General features: G+C 37.0%; 1 protein-coding gene across 2 annotated transcripts in view; it reads right to left on the reverse strand.

Annotated features, from left to right (window-relative positions):
* The window catches only part of EVC2 (EvC ciliary complex subunit 2), a 68,157-nt gene that overhangs the window by 39,110 nt on the left and 9,396 nt on the right, over nt 1-19,651 (reverse strand). For both annotated transcript variants that reach the window (XM_058838564.1, XM_058838563.1), the window contains exons 3-9: nt 17,991-18,151; nt 17,395-17,460; nt 13,389-13,575; nt 11,629-11,738; nt 10,449-10,511; nt 6,480-6,614; nt 4,884-5,035 (exon numbers count right to left, since the gene is read on the reverse strand). In XM_058838564.1, the coding sequence (XP_058694547.1) occupies nt 4,884-5,035; nt 6,480-6,614; nt 10,449-10,511; nt 11,629-11,738; nt 13,389-13,575; nt 17,395-17,460; nt 17,991-18,151 (874 nt within the window). The remainder of the gene's footprint in view (nt 1-4,883; nt 5,036-6,479; nt 6,615-10,448; nt 10,512-11,628; nt 11,739-13,388; nt 13,576-17,394; nt 17,461-17,990; nt 18,152-19,651) is intronic.

Raw genomic sequence — 19,651 nt, forward strand, 5'->3', positions numbered from 1 at the left:
GACAGCTGCAGTGGGGAAGGAAACAGGAGGACAACATCCAGCATTATATAGGTCCATGTTGCCCTGTCACACTTCAGAGGACTGAGGATGGAGAAAGAGTGAGACAAAAAGAATCGCAAAGAAACCAATTCCTGCAGTCCTGGCTTTAGTCACAGTAAGCAAAAGAAAGCCAATTTGAGCACAATGAGCATTAGAGGTCTCCAAAAGCTGCTGATGTGGTTTGTTTCATGAATTATCCATTTATTGAGGGGTTAGTAATACAGTGTCAGTAAGCTGGGCTGTATTTTGGTTTTTGTTTTTTTGTCTGTTTAGTTTGTTGTGTTTTGTTGGTGGTTTTTTAAAGTACCATGTCAGTGTGACCCCACTGTGCAGTCCCACACGTTCCTCCCTTCAACACTTCCCTCCTTTTTTCCTTCCTTTGCACTCCATACTCTTCTGCTGGGTCCAGTCTCAACAGACTCTAAACACTTCAGAGCAGGGATTTACACAGCTACAGCACAAGGCACAAAGCTTTGCAGGAGACTCAAACTGTACTGAAGTAGAAGCAGAGGCAATGGTATGAGGTCTGAACACCCACCAACAGCTACTGACTGCCCAAGCCCAAATTCTTCAGCCTTCTATGCCAGAGTGGGATGTGCTTTTCCCTGGTCCCTGCCTGCTGCCAGGCTGTGTTAGCACACGTCTGAAGATGCTCTGTGATACACCAGTAGCTGTACTGGCCTGCAGCCAGCTCTGAACTGGGCGAGTTCATCCATCAGTCCTGTGGCACTTACACAGCCAAGCGTGAACCCAGCACAGCTCACGCAGCAGCCTACAGAGAATACAAGACGTCAGATCAGTAAATGAAATTGCTAAGAAAGGTACATAAGGACTATCTAAGGATGCCTTCACATGGATGAGTCACAGATTAAGTTTAGTATTCCAGAAGTCAGAATGCTGACAAAACCAAAAACAGGATTCCTGATACACAGCCAAGAAATTACAATCAAATAAAAAACTGAACAAGATAACAAATTGAGCTGAGAGACCAGAATCTCTTCAGAAAACAAAGATTCATAAAATCCTGACAGAGTCTAAGCATTAGATCTGGCAGCAGTTTCACCTACCAAATTCCTTTAATTCTCCATAGCAATATAAAGAGAGTATTTAAATTCTTACAATTATCTGTTTAGAAAACATTTTAAAAATACAGCATTTAAGAGACTGAGAACCTCTGCATTGTTTGCAGAAAATAAGAAATGACAAATCAGTGATCTTCAGAAAATCAATTTTAAAAATATGTCTACCTACAATACTGCTGTTGCAACAGAGTTCAGAAAATGGCTTAGAAGAGCAACTATGCAAAAAAAGCATACGAAAGATTCTAATTCTGCTTCTGGTGAAGTCATCACACACTTCACTGATTTCAAAAACACCGGCAGCCTGAATACTAACAAAATAATAAATACTATTGCTGAATGCATTATGCATTAATGCCTGAGGACCTTCCAACTCTGCTATGATCTCCTCAGATTCTTCTGATCTATACAGGCAGGGTGAGTATTCAGATGACAGAAATGGGAGGAGATATCAACCTTCATTTAAAATTATATGGAATAAAGCATCAGGAACAGCAAAACTCTCAAAAGGACACACTCTTCTGGATGAGAGAAATTGTTCCAGATAGACAGCAGAAATGACCCTTATAATACTAAACACTTCACACCTAGCCAGCATCAAAGAAAAGTGACATTTTTAAGATGAAAAAAGATATGTATTCATCAATTTCAAATCACTTGTTTTCTTCAGCTCCTCAGTCTTACAGGCTCCTATCATACATTAAGCATTTGAGCTCTGATGAAAAAAAAAAAAAAGTATAGGTTACACACTTGTGAAGTTTCTAGTAGCATTCAGAACACAGAACTACAAATGCAGGGTTTGGAGTTCACACCATGAGCATTCACTACATCTTATACCAACATGATTATGATTTATAGTTATATTCCTGCATTGTACACATTTCACAAAAGGAGAGTACTGAATATGCTCTCCCTTCTAAAATTCCAAAATTTTAATTACGCTCTTTCCAAGTTATGAATAACAGAAATTTATCTCCTTTTTTTTCTTGTACTACCCTTGTAACTATTTCTCACCATTTCCTGTATAGCAATACTCAAGTCTAGGTGCTATGACAACATGATCATTTATACCCCATCCCTGGTGGTGTTCAAAGATAAGGCTTTGAACGACCTGGATAAGGCCTTGAGCAACCTGGTCTGGTGGGAGGTGTCCTTGCTTCTGGTTGGGAGGTTGGGAGTAGAGGATCTCTAAAGTCCCTTACAATCCCTTAAGATTCTATGATTCTTACTTTCCATTTAAATTCAGGCTTTAAAAAAACAGAACACTTGCTCCATAGCAAATCAAATTGGCAGGTACAGCAAGAAATTTAGATTTTAAAAGAAAAAGTGAACTCCTATGATCATGATAAATTGTTTCTACTTTTCTGTCAAAGCTTTTTGGAGACAGTTTAATCCTGTTCTCTAGTGCACTGGCCTCAGTGTCCTCTACCACAGGACAAAATCAGCTGCAATGTACACATATTACTTACTCATTTGCCAAAATAATTGGCAGTACATATTGTGTATCAGCAAGCAGGTTCAAATTCAGCTAGAGCTTTGAGAAACTCAAGGAAGCACAGCTGTACAAAATGAAGATTAGAAAGAAAAGATGTAGTACTGAAAAGCCATTTAAAGAAATTAAGTTCCCTTTAATGTATCTGTATCTTTTGAGACTGTGAGAATGGTCAAGCTCCATCACACTGGACACAAACCAAAACTGCTCAGCTTTCTTCATATTCTCCTGCAGACATATAGAAAAAGAGGCCCACAACATTTTGGACCATGATCTTCTAGTGTGCACATCAAATACCCAAATCATATAGCTTCCCCTCATTAGTATTCATTGCCCAGAGGCCAATGTTCAGTAATATACACAGCAAGGAACCTACTGAGAATAAAAGCCAAGCTATTTTGCTGCATAATGTACATTAAGGATATGACTTATTAAAACAAAATTCACAAAATGAGTAACCAAGAAGCTTCCTTATGAAACATTTAAAGTATGTTTTGTTCTCTATCCAATCCTCCTGACACTCCAAACTGTCTATACTCCAAAGATGTCCCTGTCCATAAATATTGAACACATACTCCTGATGTATCTCCTAAACAATCTGGCACTCTCACTTCTTAAAAAACAGAACAATTTTATGTTGCAAAGAAGAAAATAACATGTGGCTCTTACTTTTCAGAGTATTTTTCTCATTTGTATCTGAAAGACTAGAATGATTCCAACCGTGACAGTGCAATGAAAAGGATGTTACTGATTATGCTGGCAAGCTTGTACATGTGTCACATAGACAAAAATAAAACATACCTGCACCAAAACATGCAGAAAGAATTATGAAGGTAGCTGATGTTGATTACAAGCAAGAGGATGTTGGTTGGCTGAAAATTCCTATCACCCTTTCAATCATCTTTCATAGCAGGAATCACTCTAACTCTGAATACCTTTGTAGTCTACCTACTATCCTCACCCTGGAAAAAGGAAGATATCTTAGAAGGTGAAGAAGGTTAGTGAGTGTTGACTAATGGGCAACACTTTTTTCACTGCAACACTCTACCTCTTTAGAGATAAAGAAAATAGAAACTGAGGAAAGAAAAGGAAGCAAGAGACATATGCACTGACTTTGTAAAAATGTTAAAAAACTTTAGACCTGGACAGGCATTCAAACTAAGATACAAATCATGTTTTATAGGTTTAGAAATAAACCTGTTGTAAAAATAAACCTTTCTAAAGGTTTGCAAAAATATTTACCTTTTTATCCATAACGTATCTGAAAACAGTTCAGCAATTTTTTTTCAACTAGCTAGATACTAACTATCCCTGAAATAAATTAAAACTAAAGTGAGTTTAAAAAAATTTTTGATCCTGTTCTTACTAATATTCACAAAATTATTTTCAGGATAAGCCTTCACAAAGCCTGAGCTGCTATACAGATATAAAAGCAAGGACCAATGAGCAATTTACAGAGATAAGTTTCCAATTATCAGGGAAAGGCAAAAAATAATGTTGTTGGCTGCTCTTTAAGAAAGAAAATTCCACCCATGGTTTTGAAACTTTACAGCCTCTATAGATTTTATAGTTGCATAATACTGCCTTTAACCTCACTTACCAGGAGGTAATGGTAAGACTGCATCAACAACAACTGTTCATCCTCACATAGGACCTTTTTATAAAACCCTGCTGAAGAACAGATGATCTTTAACAGTGGCACATTTCTGTCAAAAAGCCTTTCAACAGTATCAGGAGTGTTTCTGCGCTCTAGCAAGTGGTCCCACCAATCACAGGTACCTGGTATCCTTCTGACAGCACTACAAAGTGTCACACCTTAGACTCTGATCCAGCTGTTTTCAAAATACACTGCTGAACAGTAACGCTGGCACTCAGCAGGGGCTCTCTTTTCTAGGACAAAAGCCACCCTTTTGAAAGTAGAATGTGTTAAGCAATAGTAGAATACTGTGTTTTAGTATTTTCTTGCACACCATGAAATTTCCCTTCATGTAGTGAACAACAGAGAGACAAAGCAAGGTGTTTATTTGGATTGGAAAACTTGCATGTCTGAGGCCTAGATGGAGTTCTGATTTCTTAAAGTGAATTGATATGAAATATGATGGCTTTTCGTTCTCATAGATGATTGTTTAAAACAGTTCAAAAGCCTAAGTTAGTGCAGTAGTATGTGTAAACAGACACTATAAAAAAAATAAAGAGGAGATACTCAAAACATATTAAAAGGTTTGGCTGATGATAAAAATAATAAATGTGATGTAATGGCAGTGAATTCTTACTCTTCTAAAGCCTGAAGCATGTTCCCAGGTTCTTCAAAGAACAGAATATCAATGATTTGGTCATTCATAATTATATCTTCACTAAAGAGATCACCTGAATTAAATTGAGAATGCTCCAGTTTGTGATTTTGGCTGAGATCAGGCTGTATCTCCTAAAAAATAAGAAGGGGAGAAAAAGCAGCAAACTTTAGATTGTAAAAAAAATAAATGTTTCATGAGTGTCTGATCTAATCTTTTTGTAGTTTAACTCTGTGCAAGAAGGTTTCTACTTATCATCAAACTGTAAAGCTGGAAAGAATATAAAGAGGTTGTGCAATTCAGGTATGTCTCTGAAATCAAATATACTACTTTTATTTCAGACTGATGTTTTTTAGTATATAACTAATCTGGAATACAGAAGAACTGGAGAACACAGAATATTTGTGAAATCATTTAGGAAGTTGTCTTCCACTTCAAACTTTCTAGGCAATTTTCAAAAACATTACAGTGGTATACAAATTACATATGGCAACATTACAGTATTATTAGGTGAACAACATGGAAAAACTAATCCTATCCATGATGGAAGTGACTCAATTCACAGAGACTTCAGACTGAGGGCTAATAATACGGTGTAAAAACCCCAATATAAATATCTGATACTAGACCAAGCTAGACCTTTTTTACTAATTCATTATTACTATTTCTGTTATAGAAAGAAGCAAGTCACATCCTTTTCATTCAAAGAAATTAATTTTTTCAGACATAAAATAAATAAAAGTTATCGATGGTGCAATTTTCAACTGCAGAAAGGCTGTAAGCAATTGTGAACTAGTCTGGTCAGTTCAGAGGGATGAGAGATTCACCACCTTTTCGGCAGACAAGGGGGATCAAACCTCTCAGCATACCTCTTTTAGGACTGCTCCAATCACTGTAATATTTTCACTAAGGTCTCTAATCTCCCTCCCAATAAAGGTGTTATACTTTACATAAATACAAAAATAATTAATAGAAGGAACAGCTGGAATTGCACCAACTCGATTAAAATTTATCAGATTCTGTATTTTCTTTCTCTGGACCAATATATACCGAAAAACTTCCTTCAAACTGGCACAGAACAATGAAAATACTTCATCCTCAATCCATTCTGATTCTTAATCACTGAAGATATTATTGCACATTGAAGAAACTAAGACCAAAATTCAAATCCCTATTCCTGATAACTGGAAAAAAATTTTGCACCCAAGTTGCTGTGTTCAAAATAAGCTGTCTACTCTCTTGGAAATTTTTAACCCCGAGACTTCCTGCTTCTAATTCTGAGGGACAGAGGGGAGGAAGAGAGGAATATGGAAAGAAATGAACAGGTAAAGGGTAATCCCCATCTGCTCTAGAGCCAACATCCACCTACTGACAGTAGGTTTTTTGATCAGGGTATCATTCTTACATTCACCTCTAAATCTGATTGCACTGAAGTTTAGAGGCTGTGGAGATTATAATACCTGTGAGCCAAATCCATCACTTGGTGGCTTTTTATTCATCTTCAAAAACTCTTCAGACAATCTTAGTTAGCAAGTTATCATCATCATCATCATCATCATACTGACAGACAGTACTCACCTGATTTTTACTACAGAAACTCCATTTTAATATTTGGGTTCGGTAAACGATGAAAAAGACAGCACATGTCAATACAAGGGAAACAAAAAAAGCAATGAAGAACCCTGAAGCACTGATGGCATGCCCATATAAAATCTGAAATTAAAAGATCATTTAATTAAAATGCTATTTTAAATACATATAAAGATCAGATCATAACTGTAATTCAAAGACTGTAACTGCAAGCAAACAGTAAATTATTTTTAAATGGCTTCACAGAACTTCAGGATTTCTCACCATTATGTTATTACTATATCTTGATGAATATTTTCAAACAAGTGTGTATTTTCAATGGGTTTCCAAGTCAGCCTACTTTGCTATGTTGACCTTGTCCAAATTCCTGTGTAATTCAAGCAAGAATTTTTTCTGCTGTGACTTTCGGGTGCTCTGTACTTAATAGCCTATTTTCCAAAGTTGCCACTCTTTTAAGAAGTCTACTTGAAATTGATGGCATTTGATGTTGCTTATTGACTCTGGAAAGTCAGTCAGATGTTGGCTTGATTCAGTGAAACTGAGTAAACACCAGAGGAAGAAGGTACCAATATGAGTTCAGAATAAACATGCAACTGTCACCCACTCAATCTGTGTGCAACCTTCTGCATTAGCCTGAGTCAGAAAAGGCTGGCAGGAGCACTGGAACCATAAGCCAGATAACAACTTTGTAGACCTTCTACTGTAGCTCTTAAATTAATCTTTAAATTGAATTGCATTAAAAATTAATTTTTATTTCATGGTCTATGTAGCAAAAGCTAGTTCAGTGTTTGTTTAGTTCTATGAGATCTTTCAATGAAAAACATATCACAGCTATTAGTGTAATGTTTCACCACAAACTGATCACTCTGCTAGGGCTAGGAACTGTAAATAATTAACATGCTGCTTGCAAGCTGGGCTTGTTTTTTCCCTTGGGGCAGAAACTTGACAGCATTCCATAGAGCCACTGGTAACCCTTCATAGGAAACAATATTCAAACATGGACTACAATTTGAAAATAATTTATTGCAATTTAACACCTATGTCACATCAGGACTCTGACTGAGATCCCTCCACTTTCAGGGAAAGTGGAGATGCCATAGATAATACTTAGGAAAAAAAAGCCACCTTGATAACCACTTCATCATTTTGTCTGAACCCACGTGCATTTGTCTAATTTCCATACACTCTGTGAAATTTAAGGATCTGTCTAGGCTTCTTTTCCCTTGCTGGGAAAGCAAGGATCTGGTGAGGCTATGGATTCAGTAAAGCTGGAAAGAAGCTGTTTAAGTTCTGAAGAAAAAGAACTGGCTATGGAATGACTCTGTGCTTTCTAATTAAAAGGTGAGACCCATGGTGGGACAATCAGTTTGCATGAGGGCAGGAAGTTTTGTCTGTGCTTTTATCTTAAAGAAAATGGGCTCTGGAAGGACAGTCCATGTCACCAGGGGGACTGTCAGTCCAAGCAGAACACAGCAGGTGCTTAATGCCATCTGAAAGCACCACAGCAGATGCTGCAGGAGAGCTGCCCCACCTCAAGTCAAGACCTGCAGATCAACCTCCAAACCATGGGTATCAGCAGGCCTCAAAAACCATTCCTTAAGCTAGCCTCTAATGCCATCCAAATAGCTGGAAGAGGCCTTACAGGCCAAACTCTCCAGAGCCAATCTGCTCCCATGATGATGAGGGAAGCAAACCTCATAAAAATCAGTGTAAAGGAATTATTATCATCTCACCCATGCCACATCCTTAGATGGGAGAATTTTCCTTTTCACCAGTGTCCCACTCAGCATCAAACTCCCCTGGCCAAGGGCAGAGGCAGAAAGTATTCACAGGCCCTGTCAGCGTGCTGACATTTGACGGACACTCAGATGAGCAACAATCATATTTTTTTCATAACCCACAAAATGACCTTGTTCCAGGCAACCAAGCATTTTCTTCCAGTGGCACAGAAGAGAAATACACAGGGTTTGTAAAAATTTAAAGAACAGCATAGTATCTAAGTATTCAAGCAAATCAAGTGAAAGCTGATGGGACCAATGTAGCATGACACTCCCATGACCACATAATTAATTCTTCACTTGTCATTCTCAAAGTCAACATCTACTGTCCACTTAGTCGCATACGTGCATTGGCTTTAACATACCTGTGAACAGCCTTAAATAATTATTTTTAACAAATAAATCTGAGATGGAGAGCATTTATGACAGCTGACAATTTAAATGAAATAAAATACATCACACCTTCTCCAGCTAATCCAAATTTCCTTGCACAAACTGGTTTCATTCCAAAACACCTTATGCTTGGCCACAGCCCAAAGTCAAATATTATGCATGTGAAACATGACGTGTTAAATAATTTCTAAGCTTTATTTTCCAAAAATTTATGGCGTTTTCCACACATCTTTACCACGCATTTTAGTTACAAAGCCTATTCATTTACTAAGTTCAAATGCAGCTGAGCTAATTTTACCTACCTACGGAATACTTCACAAGAACTTTTAGAGATCTAACTATCAAGTTAAAATTGGAAAAAATAATAGGCACGCTAAAAAGGTTTTATGTATAGTAACAGATTGCAGAAATTTTCATGGTCAGTTGAGACCAATGTAGCTTACAGTCTTGGCTTAAGACATCAGCAACTGCTGCAAATCAATTCACACTGACTTCTATAAAAAATATTAATGAAGTTATTTTTCTAACCCAGCCAGCTACTTCAGGTTTACACCTCTAAGAGTTTCCAAAAAACAGATTTATGGCAAGTCCATTTGTAATTCTTAGCTATACAAATGTCCAACCCTTTTAAATATTACTAGATCTTTATCCAGGGACAATGAGTTCTCTAGCTTATGTGTAGTTTTACTTAATATCATGTTTAATCATGGCTTTCATTTTAGCAGAATGGGCACTTGATCTTCAATTACGAGAAAGCCATGTCTAGACATGTATCTATGATGATAACAAAAGCTGAGAAGGCAGAGATGCCCAGCAGAATACTGGAACAAGAGGCCCCTGTGCCCAATCTCCAAACAGATCGCTTATTCAAAAGGCAGAGAGAAACTCATGGGACAGGTTCATGGAAGGAATAGGTGGTCTAGTCCTCAGGGCCTACTCAGGCAAGCACTATCCACATACACAGCCATGGCAAAAATGTTCTATGGTGAAACAAACTCTTTGCTTCTGCCTGACCACAAATAATCCCACTACTCTTGCCAACCAAGCCACAGCTTCTTTAAAAACGACCCCTTGCAATAGCAGCCAGTCAAGTCAGAGAGGCTGGGGGAGAAGAAAAAGTTTGGTGAAGGGATTACTCTAGCAATGAAACTGACAGATGAAGATGAGTTTTTTAATAAAAAAATATCTAGAAGAATAATATTTCTGCAATCAATGTAATTTTGAAGGGTTTTTTTGCCTGTTATAAACTACTCTTCAGAATTACTTCAGAAGCCAAGAACAGAAAGTCATATCATAAGAATGACGAGTTAAAAAATGAAAGGAAGCATAAACTCTGCCACTCTTTCTGCAGTTTTATTTCTCAGGCTGGAGTATCAGCATCATACAGAAACCTCAGTGGGTGGAGGATACCTTTATCCTTTTGGAAAAACAAAAAGCTTTCTCATGGTAGTTAGGCACAGCAGCAGATGAGAATATTCCTCATCAGAGTTTCCTGCGCCTGAACAATTCTTCAAACGAAAGAAGACGGCAAGGAGCATAATGGCATTTTTAGATTTCCATACTAAATATTGCTGGTTTAAGACAAAAAAAGATCTCTTATGTTGAGTTCTGTTTTCTTCTTTTTAAAATCTGAGAAGGCAGAATGTGTGTTTGATTACTAGCCAATTGTGTTTGATTACTAGCTGAGTGATGAGACCCAAGTACATCCTTAGCTCCTAGGGTTTACTTTAGATTGTCCAAAAGTATAGGCAAGAGAGTCAATATAATATCAAATCATAGAATTTACCTTGGTCTTTTCTTCTTCCGTTATGGTAAATGACGCTGTCAATGATACGAAATGTGTTTTATTCTGAGAGAGATACAAAAAATTATCTGTATTAAAAAAAAAGCAGAACCCACTGGCAAACAGCCCAGTCTCTAGAAAAGCCTCTCCTTAGAAGATCAGCTATACTTCTCATTAAGCTTAAAGCTGCAATAATCCTGATAGGAAAGTGCAGTGTACTTAGAGGTAACACTAAAAGACATGGAAGCAGCTGCTCTGTGGGATACACTCTCCATATCCCAATGCACAAAGTATTATATTTTTCTTTGCCTACAAAATCTGGGTTGACTGAGAATGCACAGAACAGGAGTCACAGTCAGTACATAAATCTCTATTTTTACCATGCCCTGTTTTTTAAAGTTTTCCTCTCCACCACTCTAGTACCACTCCCATACACATAGAACATTTCTTCCTCCTAAACCAAGGAAAAAGGCAATTGAAATCAAAATACGTCTGCATCTTTGACTTTTAAATTTTTTAAATCTTTTTAATCTTTTAAATTTTTTAATCTGCAGGTTACAATTACATGTAGTTGTGAAAACCACAGAAAAACCATCAAGCCATATTTAAGAATTGAAAATTGTTACTTTGGCAGAAACTACTTGTCCTGTCTCCTACTCAAAAAGCCAGGCTAATTCCAGCATTAGACCAATTGCTTCAGAGTCTGATGCAACAGAGCTCTCAAAAATCAGCAAGGATGGAGATTTCTCAGCTTCTCTGAAAAATCTTTCAGATCCAGAAAACTCTTATACTAAAAAGTGTCTTTCTAATGAGCAATGAGGTTTTCCTTTGCTGCAATTTGTTTTTCAGTTAAAATAAATTATTTTATTATAAAAATACGGCAAAACTTTCAATCTTAGACTTCAGGAATACACGTTAGTATGTGGGACACTTATTTCCAGGACAGATCAATAAACCAGAGAGAAATATGAGAAGTATAAAGAAAGGCTCCATGACAACACACAAAAAGTACTTTAGGACTTCTTAAGCTATGCTTTTATAAATTAATAGTAAACAATCAGAGAGACTAAGAGCTTCATTTCATTACATGATAATCTCATTGTTTAGGCAAGCAAGAATCACCTTGAAGACTGTTTTTTATACAAAAATTGTGAAGAGCAAAATAAAATTGTGAATAAAATACCTGTGATGAACTCTTGAAAGTTAGCTTCGCAGGCAAAGTCAAGACCCTGCCATGCCACATTTCTTCTGCATCAAGAAGTGCAGAGTAGTTGATTGCAAAGTGTTCTCCACCTATTAAAACAGGGATATGGATAGATTTGTTCTGTTTCCATGAAAATTTCTTAAAGATCCCTGGGGAAGGCTTGGGACAGCACTGGAGCTTTTCCTTCCTGACATAGCAGATGCCACACATCCAGAGTAGACAGCTGATGGCCACTTGAACTCTGCAACATCCTTTGTATCTGCTGCCTCAATGAATTCAAGCAAATTCAGCCCAGGATCTGGAAACTGCATCAAATGATGCCCTGACCTACCCAAAAACATTATTTTTTGATACCAAAATCTTTATGAGATGATTTTAAAATATTTTTTATTATAAAATGGACTGCCTACATTTTAACCACTAACTTGTTGATTCTTCCCTTGTTGAAACCAAAGAGATATCTGATGGATTTCAGGTGAATTTTCATTCACAATTCACTGAAGTATGGAAAAATCATTATGGCAAACATTGAGCGTGACAGTACATAGGCCAGTGTAGACAGAGCCTTTCTGCCCAGACCTAGTGGCAAGCTATGGGCTGACTTCAGGATTAATATAGTAATGACCAAACCTTGAACTATGAGGAAATCTGGTCTGCTGGATTTTCTTCGACATCAGTATTTTTCACACTGATTTGTCTGCAAAAGCTAGCTTCAGCTCCAGATTCAGTAATTATAAATTACGTAGCAACTCCAACTTGGTTTACTAGATCAGATATGCAAGCCACTTTTCTATTCTTTCTCAGGGACAACTGTTTCTAGGAAATCTCTGTGGAAAACCAGCAATTCCTTGACATTTCCAAAAAGACCAGTCCTGCCATCAGTACCACTGCTCACACTGGTGTTATCAGAAATAGAGTTTGGCTATCCAATTGCAACCAGACAGCAGCCCCACATCTACTTATTTCTCTTTTCTATGGGGACATCCTTCACGATAAAACCATCAAAACCAGAGATACTTCAATCATAAACGGGAATCAGTGAACACTTCTGAAGCTCCTGGAGAAGCATCGTGACTCCCAAAAGCAAGCTGCTAATTTTCGACATGCTTGTGATTAGGAAAAAGGAGATGAAGAAATCAAGAAAGATAAAATTTAATGCATATGGACTGATTGAACTGCTATCAATTAAAAAAGGAACAAACTGACTTCATAATGGGAAAATGTTTATTTCTCTATTACTTGTTTTGACTTTTTATAATTTTTTCAGTTTGGAGAGATCAGATACTGAGAAGAGCTGCCTTGTTTCTGATGAATCATTTTCCCTGCTTTCATGGCCTTTTGCAATTCCAATTCACCTCAATATCTCAGGCAAACTGAGATGCCACACTTGGCTAAAGAAGGCTCAAAATACGATTAAAATGCCTTTTGCAGAAGTTTAAAAAAATATCCAAAATGAAAAATACCATTGTAAAAGACTTTCATTTTTGATAGCAACTTTTACAAAGTACAGGAGGTTCAGTTCTGTGCCTGGAAGAAGTTCAAAGGTGGGAGTCAAAACAGTTAACAGTGAGCTGACAGAATTGGAAACTGCAGCCTAAAACCTTTCCCAGACTTTTTCACCTGTATTAAGTGATAATCAAATAATCTACACCACTATAATTTAATAAATAAATACTGTGATTTTAACAGGTATATTTTGACATTCAATATCAGGAGTATTTTACTGCAGATTCTGTTACCTTGCAAGAAACTTTTCCTGTAAATCTGTATGCCATCTGTGGTCTTATTCCCACTGTTTTTTTGAATGTGTAGCCCAGTGATGTTGTCCAGGAGGATAAGATCTGTGATATTTGTTGAGAGCAATGTGTTGGTGTTATTAATCACAAGTTTAATGTATGCAGTTTGAGGGTCATGTTCAACATCCACCTGAAAACAGAAATATTAGTATTAATGGTGCAAGATGGCTATATGTGCATCTTAACAGCAAAATTCATAGCCTTGATTACAAATAAAACTTCATTATATGTGTAAATTCATTTTCTGAAGGTATTTTGAGTGATCTGCAAATGAAACTCCACACAGTTTGATCTCACACTCCCAGTGGGATTTTAATCTTTGGTATGTCAAGCTGTTGCTTGGAGACAGTGGCAGAAAGCCAAAAGGTGGAAACACAGCCCATACTGGACCAGAAGTGTAATCAAATTCTGAATGTCCCTGTGATACTGCATACAATGCAAAACTGGATCATAACTTTATAATCAGAGTTTGAAAAATTCTTAAATTTGTACCTTTGTGCCATGAAGATGCTTCTTTTGCAAGCTGCCTCACTGCAAAGCAATTCTCTCCATGCAGTTTTTGTTTCTATTTTCCTTTTTTTCATAGCAACCCCATTCTCTGAAGGACACCGGCTATCTAGACTTACCCTTCCCATGTGAGGGCAGATGGAGCCACCAGTGAACTTGGGAATTCATGGCTCTGCTTCCAATTAGCAATGAAGGACATACACTAATCACCAATCTCTAGCAACATGCGCTCATGTGATATTATTTATTCCTTCCATTAAGCCCTTAAGTCTTACTGAGTAATTATACTCCCTAAATGAAATTACTCTTAAGCACAGAGTTGCTTACCGACCTCTCACCTTCCAAACTGCCTTCCTCTGTAACTGGTATTAAAACCAGAATTGTCTAAATCTTTACAGGCTCTATAAGAATATGGTGATGTGTAGTATATTCATGACGATTTATGAGGTTTCAAATAATGACACTAAATTAGTAGTCCTTTAACTGACAGAATTACAATTCAGGCCAAACCTTTCTCTTCTTAGATCTTCCTTTTACAGAAATGTCTACACTGTACCTGGACACCAGCAAATACGAAATAATAAATCACACCAGAGTTCATGGTAGCACAGGGTTCAATTCATGTAGCTATGGTCTCATTGTGCACTGTTCTGTGCATGTCATACTAATTCAGCATAGAACCAGATCAGAGTTTTAGAATTATATGAATCAAAGGGAAGAAACAGCTTAATGAAATTATTAAGGCTTAGTCCACATTTCTCTGTTTGAGTGACAAAATTCTCAACTATTTATTGTACCAGAAGATGCAAACAATGTATAAAAATATATGTATTAATGCATGTATAAAAATAGGCTTAGTTATATTTCTGAGGAAACCATTACCAATTTCACATGCTTATATATCATGAGTTATACCCCAACTTCTGAGAGTTAAAATCATCAGGTATTAAAAATGTATTATATTTCGGTCAGATTTTCTCTCTCCTCACTTCTGAACTGGCATGATGCAGTCAAGATACCTTTCAACATTTCATGTGCTATCACAAAGGCTAGATATTTCCTTTAAAAAGCAAAACCAAAACGTAACATGAAAAAAGTCTCAAATCCACATTTCTCATTAATATTAAATCCATGTTTTTCATTCCTTATTTTTGACTGGCAATCAGACTTAAGCTCAATTGCAAAGGGGTTGAAAGAATTCAGATTTTTTCCCCCCTGAAATCAGCAGATGAGAATCAAGCAAACAGTATGGTTTGACTGCTCCTAGAAAGAACCCCTCTATGCAGTGCTGCCACTGTGATCAGTGACCACTGGTTATCTTGTTTAAGTTGCTCCTCTAATTTACCTGGAGATGTTTTCATTTGCTTTTGGAGCAGACAGTTAGGCTGCCAGGCACCTACAGGAACCAAACCCAATGGCAGCCACTGATAACACATAAGCAGCTACTCTATTTCCTCGCTGCTGCTGAAGTGCCCTGTGTGTCATCAGCCCCTGCAAGTGATCTCACTTCAGGTGCCTGGGAGAGTGGCCTGAAAGAAGCACAGTAAGAGCATGGACACAACAGGAGGAAAGAGAGGAGGAAGGAATTGCCATAGAAATTGAAAGGAATGGAAGATCCTTGTTAGGAATAAGTTAGAACAACTAGAAACAGGAAAGGAGGGAGAAAAAAGATTATAGAATCATTGATAATCTCCAATGCACAAATGCTTAGGAGATTAAGAAACAAGACAGGTAAAAGTGTTAGAAGACAAGCAATTAAATTTAAAGATTTATTTCAGTTCTGCTAAGGATTATTGTCACTGTGAAGTACTATTACAGAAAAGGTCATGTCATACTATGGAATGAAGCTCTTAAAGAAACACATTTCTGGAAAGAAGGAAGACAGTGGATGCTGGAAGCACAGGTAAAATTTAAACACCTCAGTTTCAATAAGGCTATTCTACATTAAGATGTTGGAAAAATCCTGACTCCAAGAAGCAAATATATGATACCTTCATGCTCTGAGGAACGACTCATTGCAGGAGGAGGAAAATGTGCAAAATTCACTATTTTTCTATTTAAAACAGATAAAGAGCACCATATGGCCAGTCTGTCTCTTAGCATGAAAGCATTTGTTCACTTAAAATAGGACTGAAGCAGAAGACAAGGTAAGCCAAGGAAAATTAAATGTGAACTGCATTTGCAGGTGGAAGACAGTCACATATAATTGTATAGTTTTCAGTAATTTGCAACTAATAGCACTACAAAAGTATTTTTTGATAAAGCCAGCATCTACAATAGATTACCTTTAATCTCCTACAGAGTTATTTGGCAGCTCTTAATGAGCCTGTGTGAGGCTGTGTTGTAAACTGCAGAAAAAAGAACATGGGACTGTTTCAAAGTCTGTTTTTGAGGGGCTCTGGTATAAAAATTGGGAATCCATAGACAGAAAAGCAGATTTGTGTTACTACTTCTTATGTCTGAAATGCTCACTATTTAGCCTCATTAATCATGATATGCTGCCATTTCAATAACAACATTGGAGGAATTAGCACCACGAGATGCGATACACATTCATTCTTCTGTACAGAGCTGATCTGGTGAAGGTTATAACATCACCTCTTCTGTACTGGTTACTGAATCCTCTACCCTCATAGGCACCATTTCAGTGGCTGAATTCAGACTGGTCCTAAAGTTGGATGTGCTCTTGCTCTCTCTCTCTCTCCAGGAGACAGAGAAGATGAACTGACAGTAAATATAAAAATTCATACCTACTTCATCCAGTGCAAAGAAAGGGAAAATAAAAAAGGGAAAAAAAAAAAAAAGGAAAAATAACGGTCTAGTAAAAATAAAATGGGAAGTTAAAAAATTTCTTACAATAGAGAGGTCTTTGCTCCTCACAAACACTTACACAAGTCAAATGAAACCTTTTTTCATTAAATACTGTGCTGTAGGTGTGTCCCACTGAATATGCAGACTAAGACACAATGGCTTTTCTATGGCTGTGTGTTAGGATGCCCAAACACACAATGGGCAACACAGAGATCAGTGCTTCATCCTTCAAAAGAAGTCCACACTTGACCCAGTAGCCAGGTAGGACATCCATGGCTGGGCTAGGGGAATATCTCAGAAGATTTATCTAATCTTGTAAAATCTGTCTCTATCTCTATCCAGCCTATTGGCTGATTACTCCAAAGTTCATTGGGACTTGCCTATCTGCAGTTTCGGAAAATCACAGTCAGGTTTTTACTTCAACCACAATCCAAAATGCCCCGAAGCCTGGGAGATTTCACTGACTTCTGTTTTGAATCAACATTGCAAAAAAGACAGTGAGACCATGGTAACAGCAAAATGCACATACTCCCAAAAACTCAGCATGGGCACAATTAGGTTCCCACTTTTTAAAGGTCACTTGGGAACAAACTTCCTACCCAATTAACATGACAAATGTAAGAAAACTTACCATACCACATTTCTGAAGGGTTATTCCAAATTCAGAAGACACTGACATATTGGACACATCTTCAAGCTATGAAGGAAGGGGAAAAATCTACATAGTGTATGAAACTATAATTCACAAACTTCAGCAAAAAGTTAAATTATATAAATATAGAAATTATTATTAAAAAAATTAGAGGCACTAATCGCCTTCAAATTTCAGAGTTTTATTATCCCAACAGTTAAATCTTTTTTCTAGTCCAAATGTGTAAAAACTACTTATTCCCACAATTAGAATCTTAATTGATATATTCATCTTCTGATTATCATTATTCACAAAAAAAACCACACTATGCATGAAGTTCATCAGACTACACAGATTCTTTTCATTACTAAGTGTCTATCAGAATTTACACAGCAATCTTTCAGTAGTACCTGTCACAGTAATTCTTTGGAAGTCCCAAAACTAGTTGGTGTTGCTGAAGTCATGTCAAATGGACACAATCATCTGAGACAGAACTAGAAGTGTACTAACTGGATAGTAAATTCCCAACATTCAGTTTTTACAGAATTGCTATAATCCTTACAAATACCAAAAGCAGCGAACCATCTTCTACTGACCAGAAGGGGGCTGACGTCAGACTCTCGTTTGAACAACACCTTCTTTGTCCATGAGGGTATCAAGGCAAACAGTGAATGGCTCCATTGGCTGTCCCAAGCTGCAGAGGTCAAAAGCTGCTGAGGGGCTTTGCTTGCCTCAGTGACCACAGGAAAGGGCATTTCTGAAAACCAAGGCAACATTCAGCGTTAGAGCTAAGGCTGGGTTCTGCATGGCAGCCACTTGGTGCAGAGTCCAGCTAGGGAGGGGCTCATGGCACCAGTGCTCCGTGTGCATGCAGAGCCAGATACTCTCTATCAAGGTACTCAAAATTCTGACAGGCAACAGAGACTGAGGCCAGTCAGGAAACAGAGATTGGATTTGTCCTGCAAAACCCAGCAGGAGTCAGAACAAAACTGTCTTCTCCCTAAGGAACTCCCATACACCCCACAGAAAACTTGCCATTTAAATGTAAAGCATTTCATGCATGAGTTAAAAGGTTTAAGCCATAAGTCAACTGTTAATATTTTCAACTCAAAGAAACATTTAGCAAATTATAAAGAAGTCAAACAATCCACAATGTGTGGAGCATCAGTGCTAAAGGTGCTAAGTTCTGCTTCAAAAATACTCTTCCAATTCAGCACTGACTTTGACAATACGTATTCAGAACGGAAATACTTCTCAGCTGAGGATGGGTCTCAGTTACATTGCAGCTGAAATGCCATCAAATCAAATGCTCATAAATTTAATAATAAGTAATATGAATGCTAGCTTATACTCTTAAATTTTTATGAAAGATTAGTCAGTGATATAACACAAAGTAATAGGCATAGTTTTGAAATCACATCACTTTGATCTACAGAAGTAAAAGCACCTATGACATTAATAAAAGAAGCTTATACTAAAAATAAATAATTTAATGTTAAATTACCAAAAAGTAAATCTGCTGAATTAATAGAAAAATATGAAAATTTAGAATGTTAGCTGGTTGTCTATGTTCAAAGAAGTTACTTTTTTCATTTTTTACTTAATATTATTCTCATTTATTACTTATTTTAAAATCCATTTTCAGCAATATACATTAATATGAACAAAAACTCCCATTACAAAAGCAAGTAATTTTGTAAAATGATTTTTCTATGAAAAAGCCTATTACATATTAATAAAACATGAAAAGCTGAAGACAGTAAAATCTCATTAATATAAGAAGCAGAAGTTTTTTTGAAAAGCCACTGCTTTGTAAGACAAACAATATAGGGAAATACAATTAGTTGCAAATAGAAAAGCATGAACAGAGCATTCAGAACTGGACCCTTAAAAGGAGCAGTGATGCACACAGATCACTGAAAATAATTCTGTTCACATAATGATGAGATGCAATCCTGTTGCTTACAAAACCCAGGTGGACATGTACTTAGGGAGCTTCCCTGTCTTACCATGTTTATTTGGAAGGGAATAGTTTATACTTGACATAATTGTGGATATATGGGCCAGGGAAAGCTGATGTCTATATTTTACGAACCATTTTAATTCACTTCTCTAAGTTTTACTTAAATATTTAAACTGTTAAACAATGTGACAAACTTGGACTAATTTAGCGACTGTAACAACAACATGGTAAACTCAGTAAGAATAGTAACAAATGCCCACCTATCTTCAGGGTTGGAATTTTTTCAAGACAGTC

The sequence above is a fragment of the Poecile atricapillus genome, chromosome 4 (genome assembly GCF_030490865.1).
Source record: "Poecile atricapillus isolate bPoeAtr1 chromosome 4, bPoeAtr1.hap1, whole genome shotgun sequence".
Classification (NCBI taxonomy): domain Eukaryota; kingdom Metazoa; phylum Chordata; class Aves; order Passeriformes; family Paridae; genus Poecile; species Poecile atricapillus.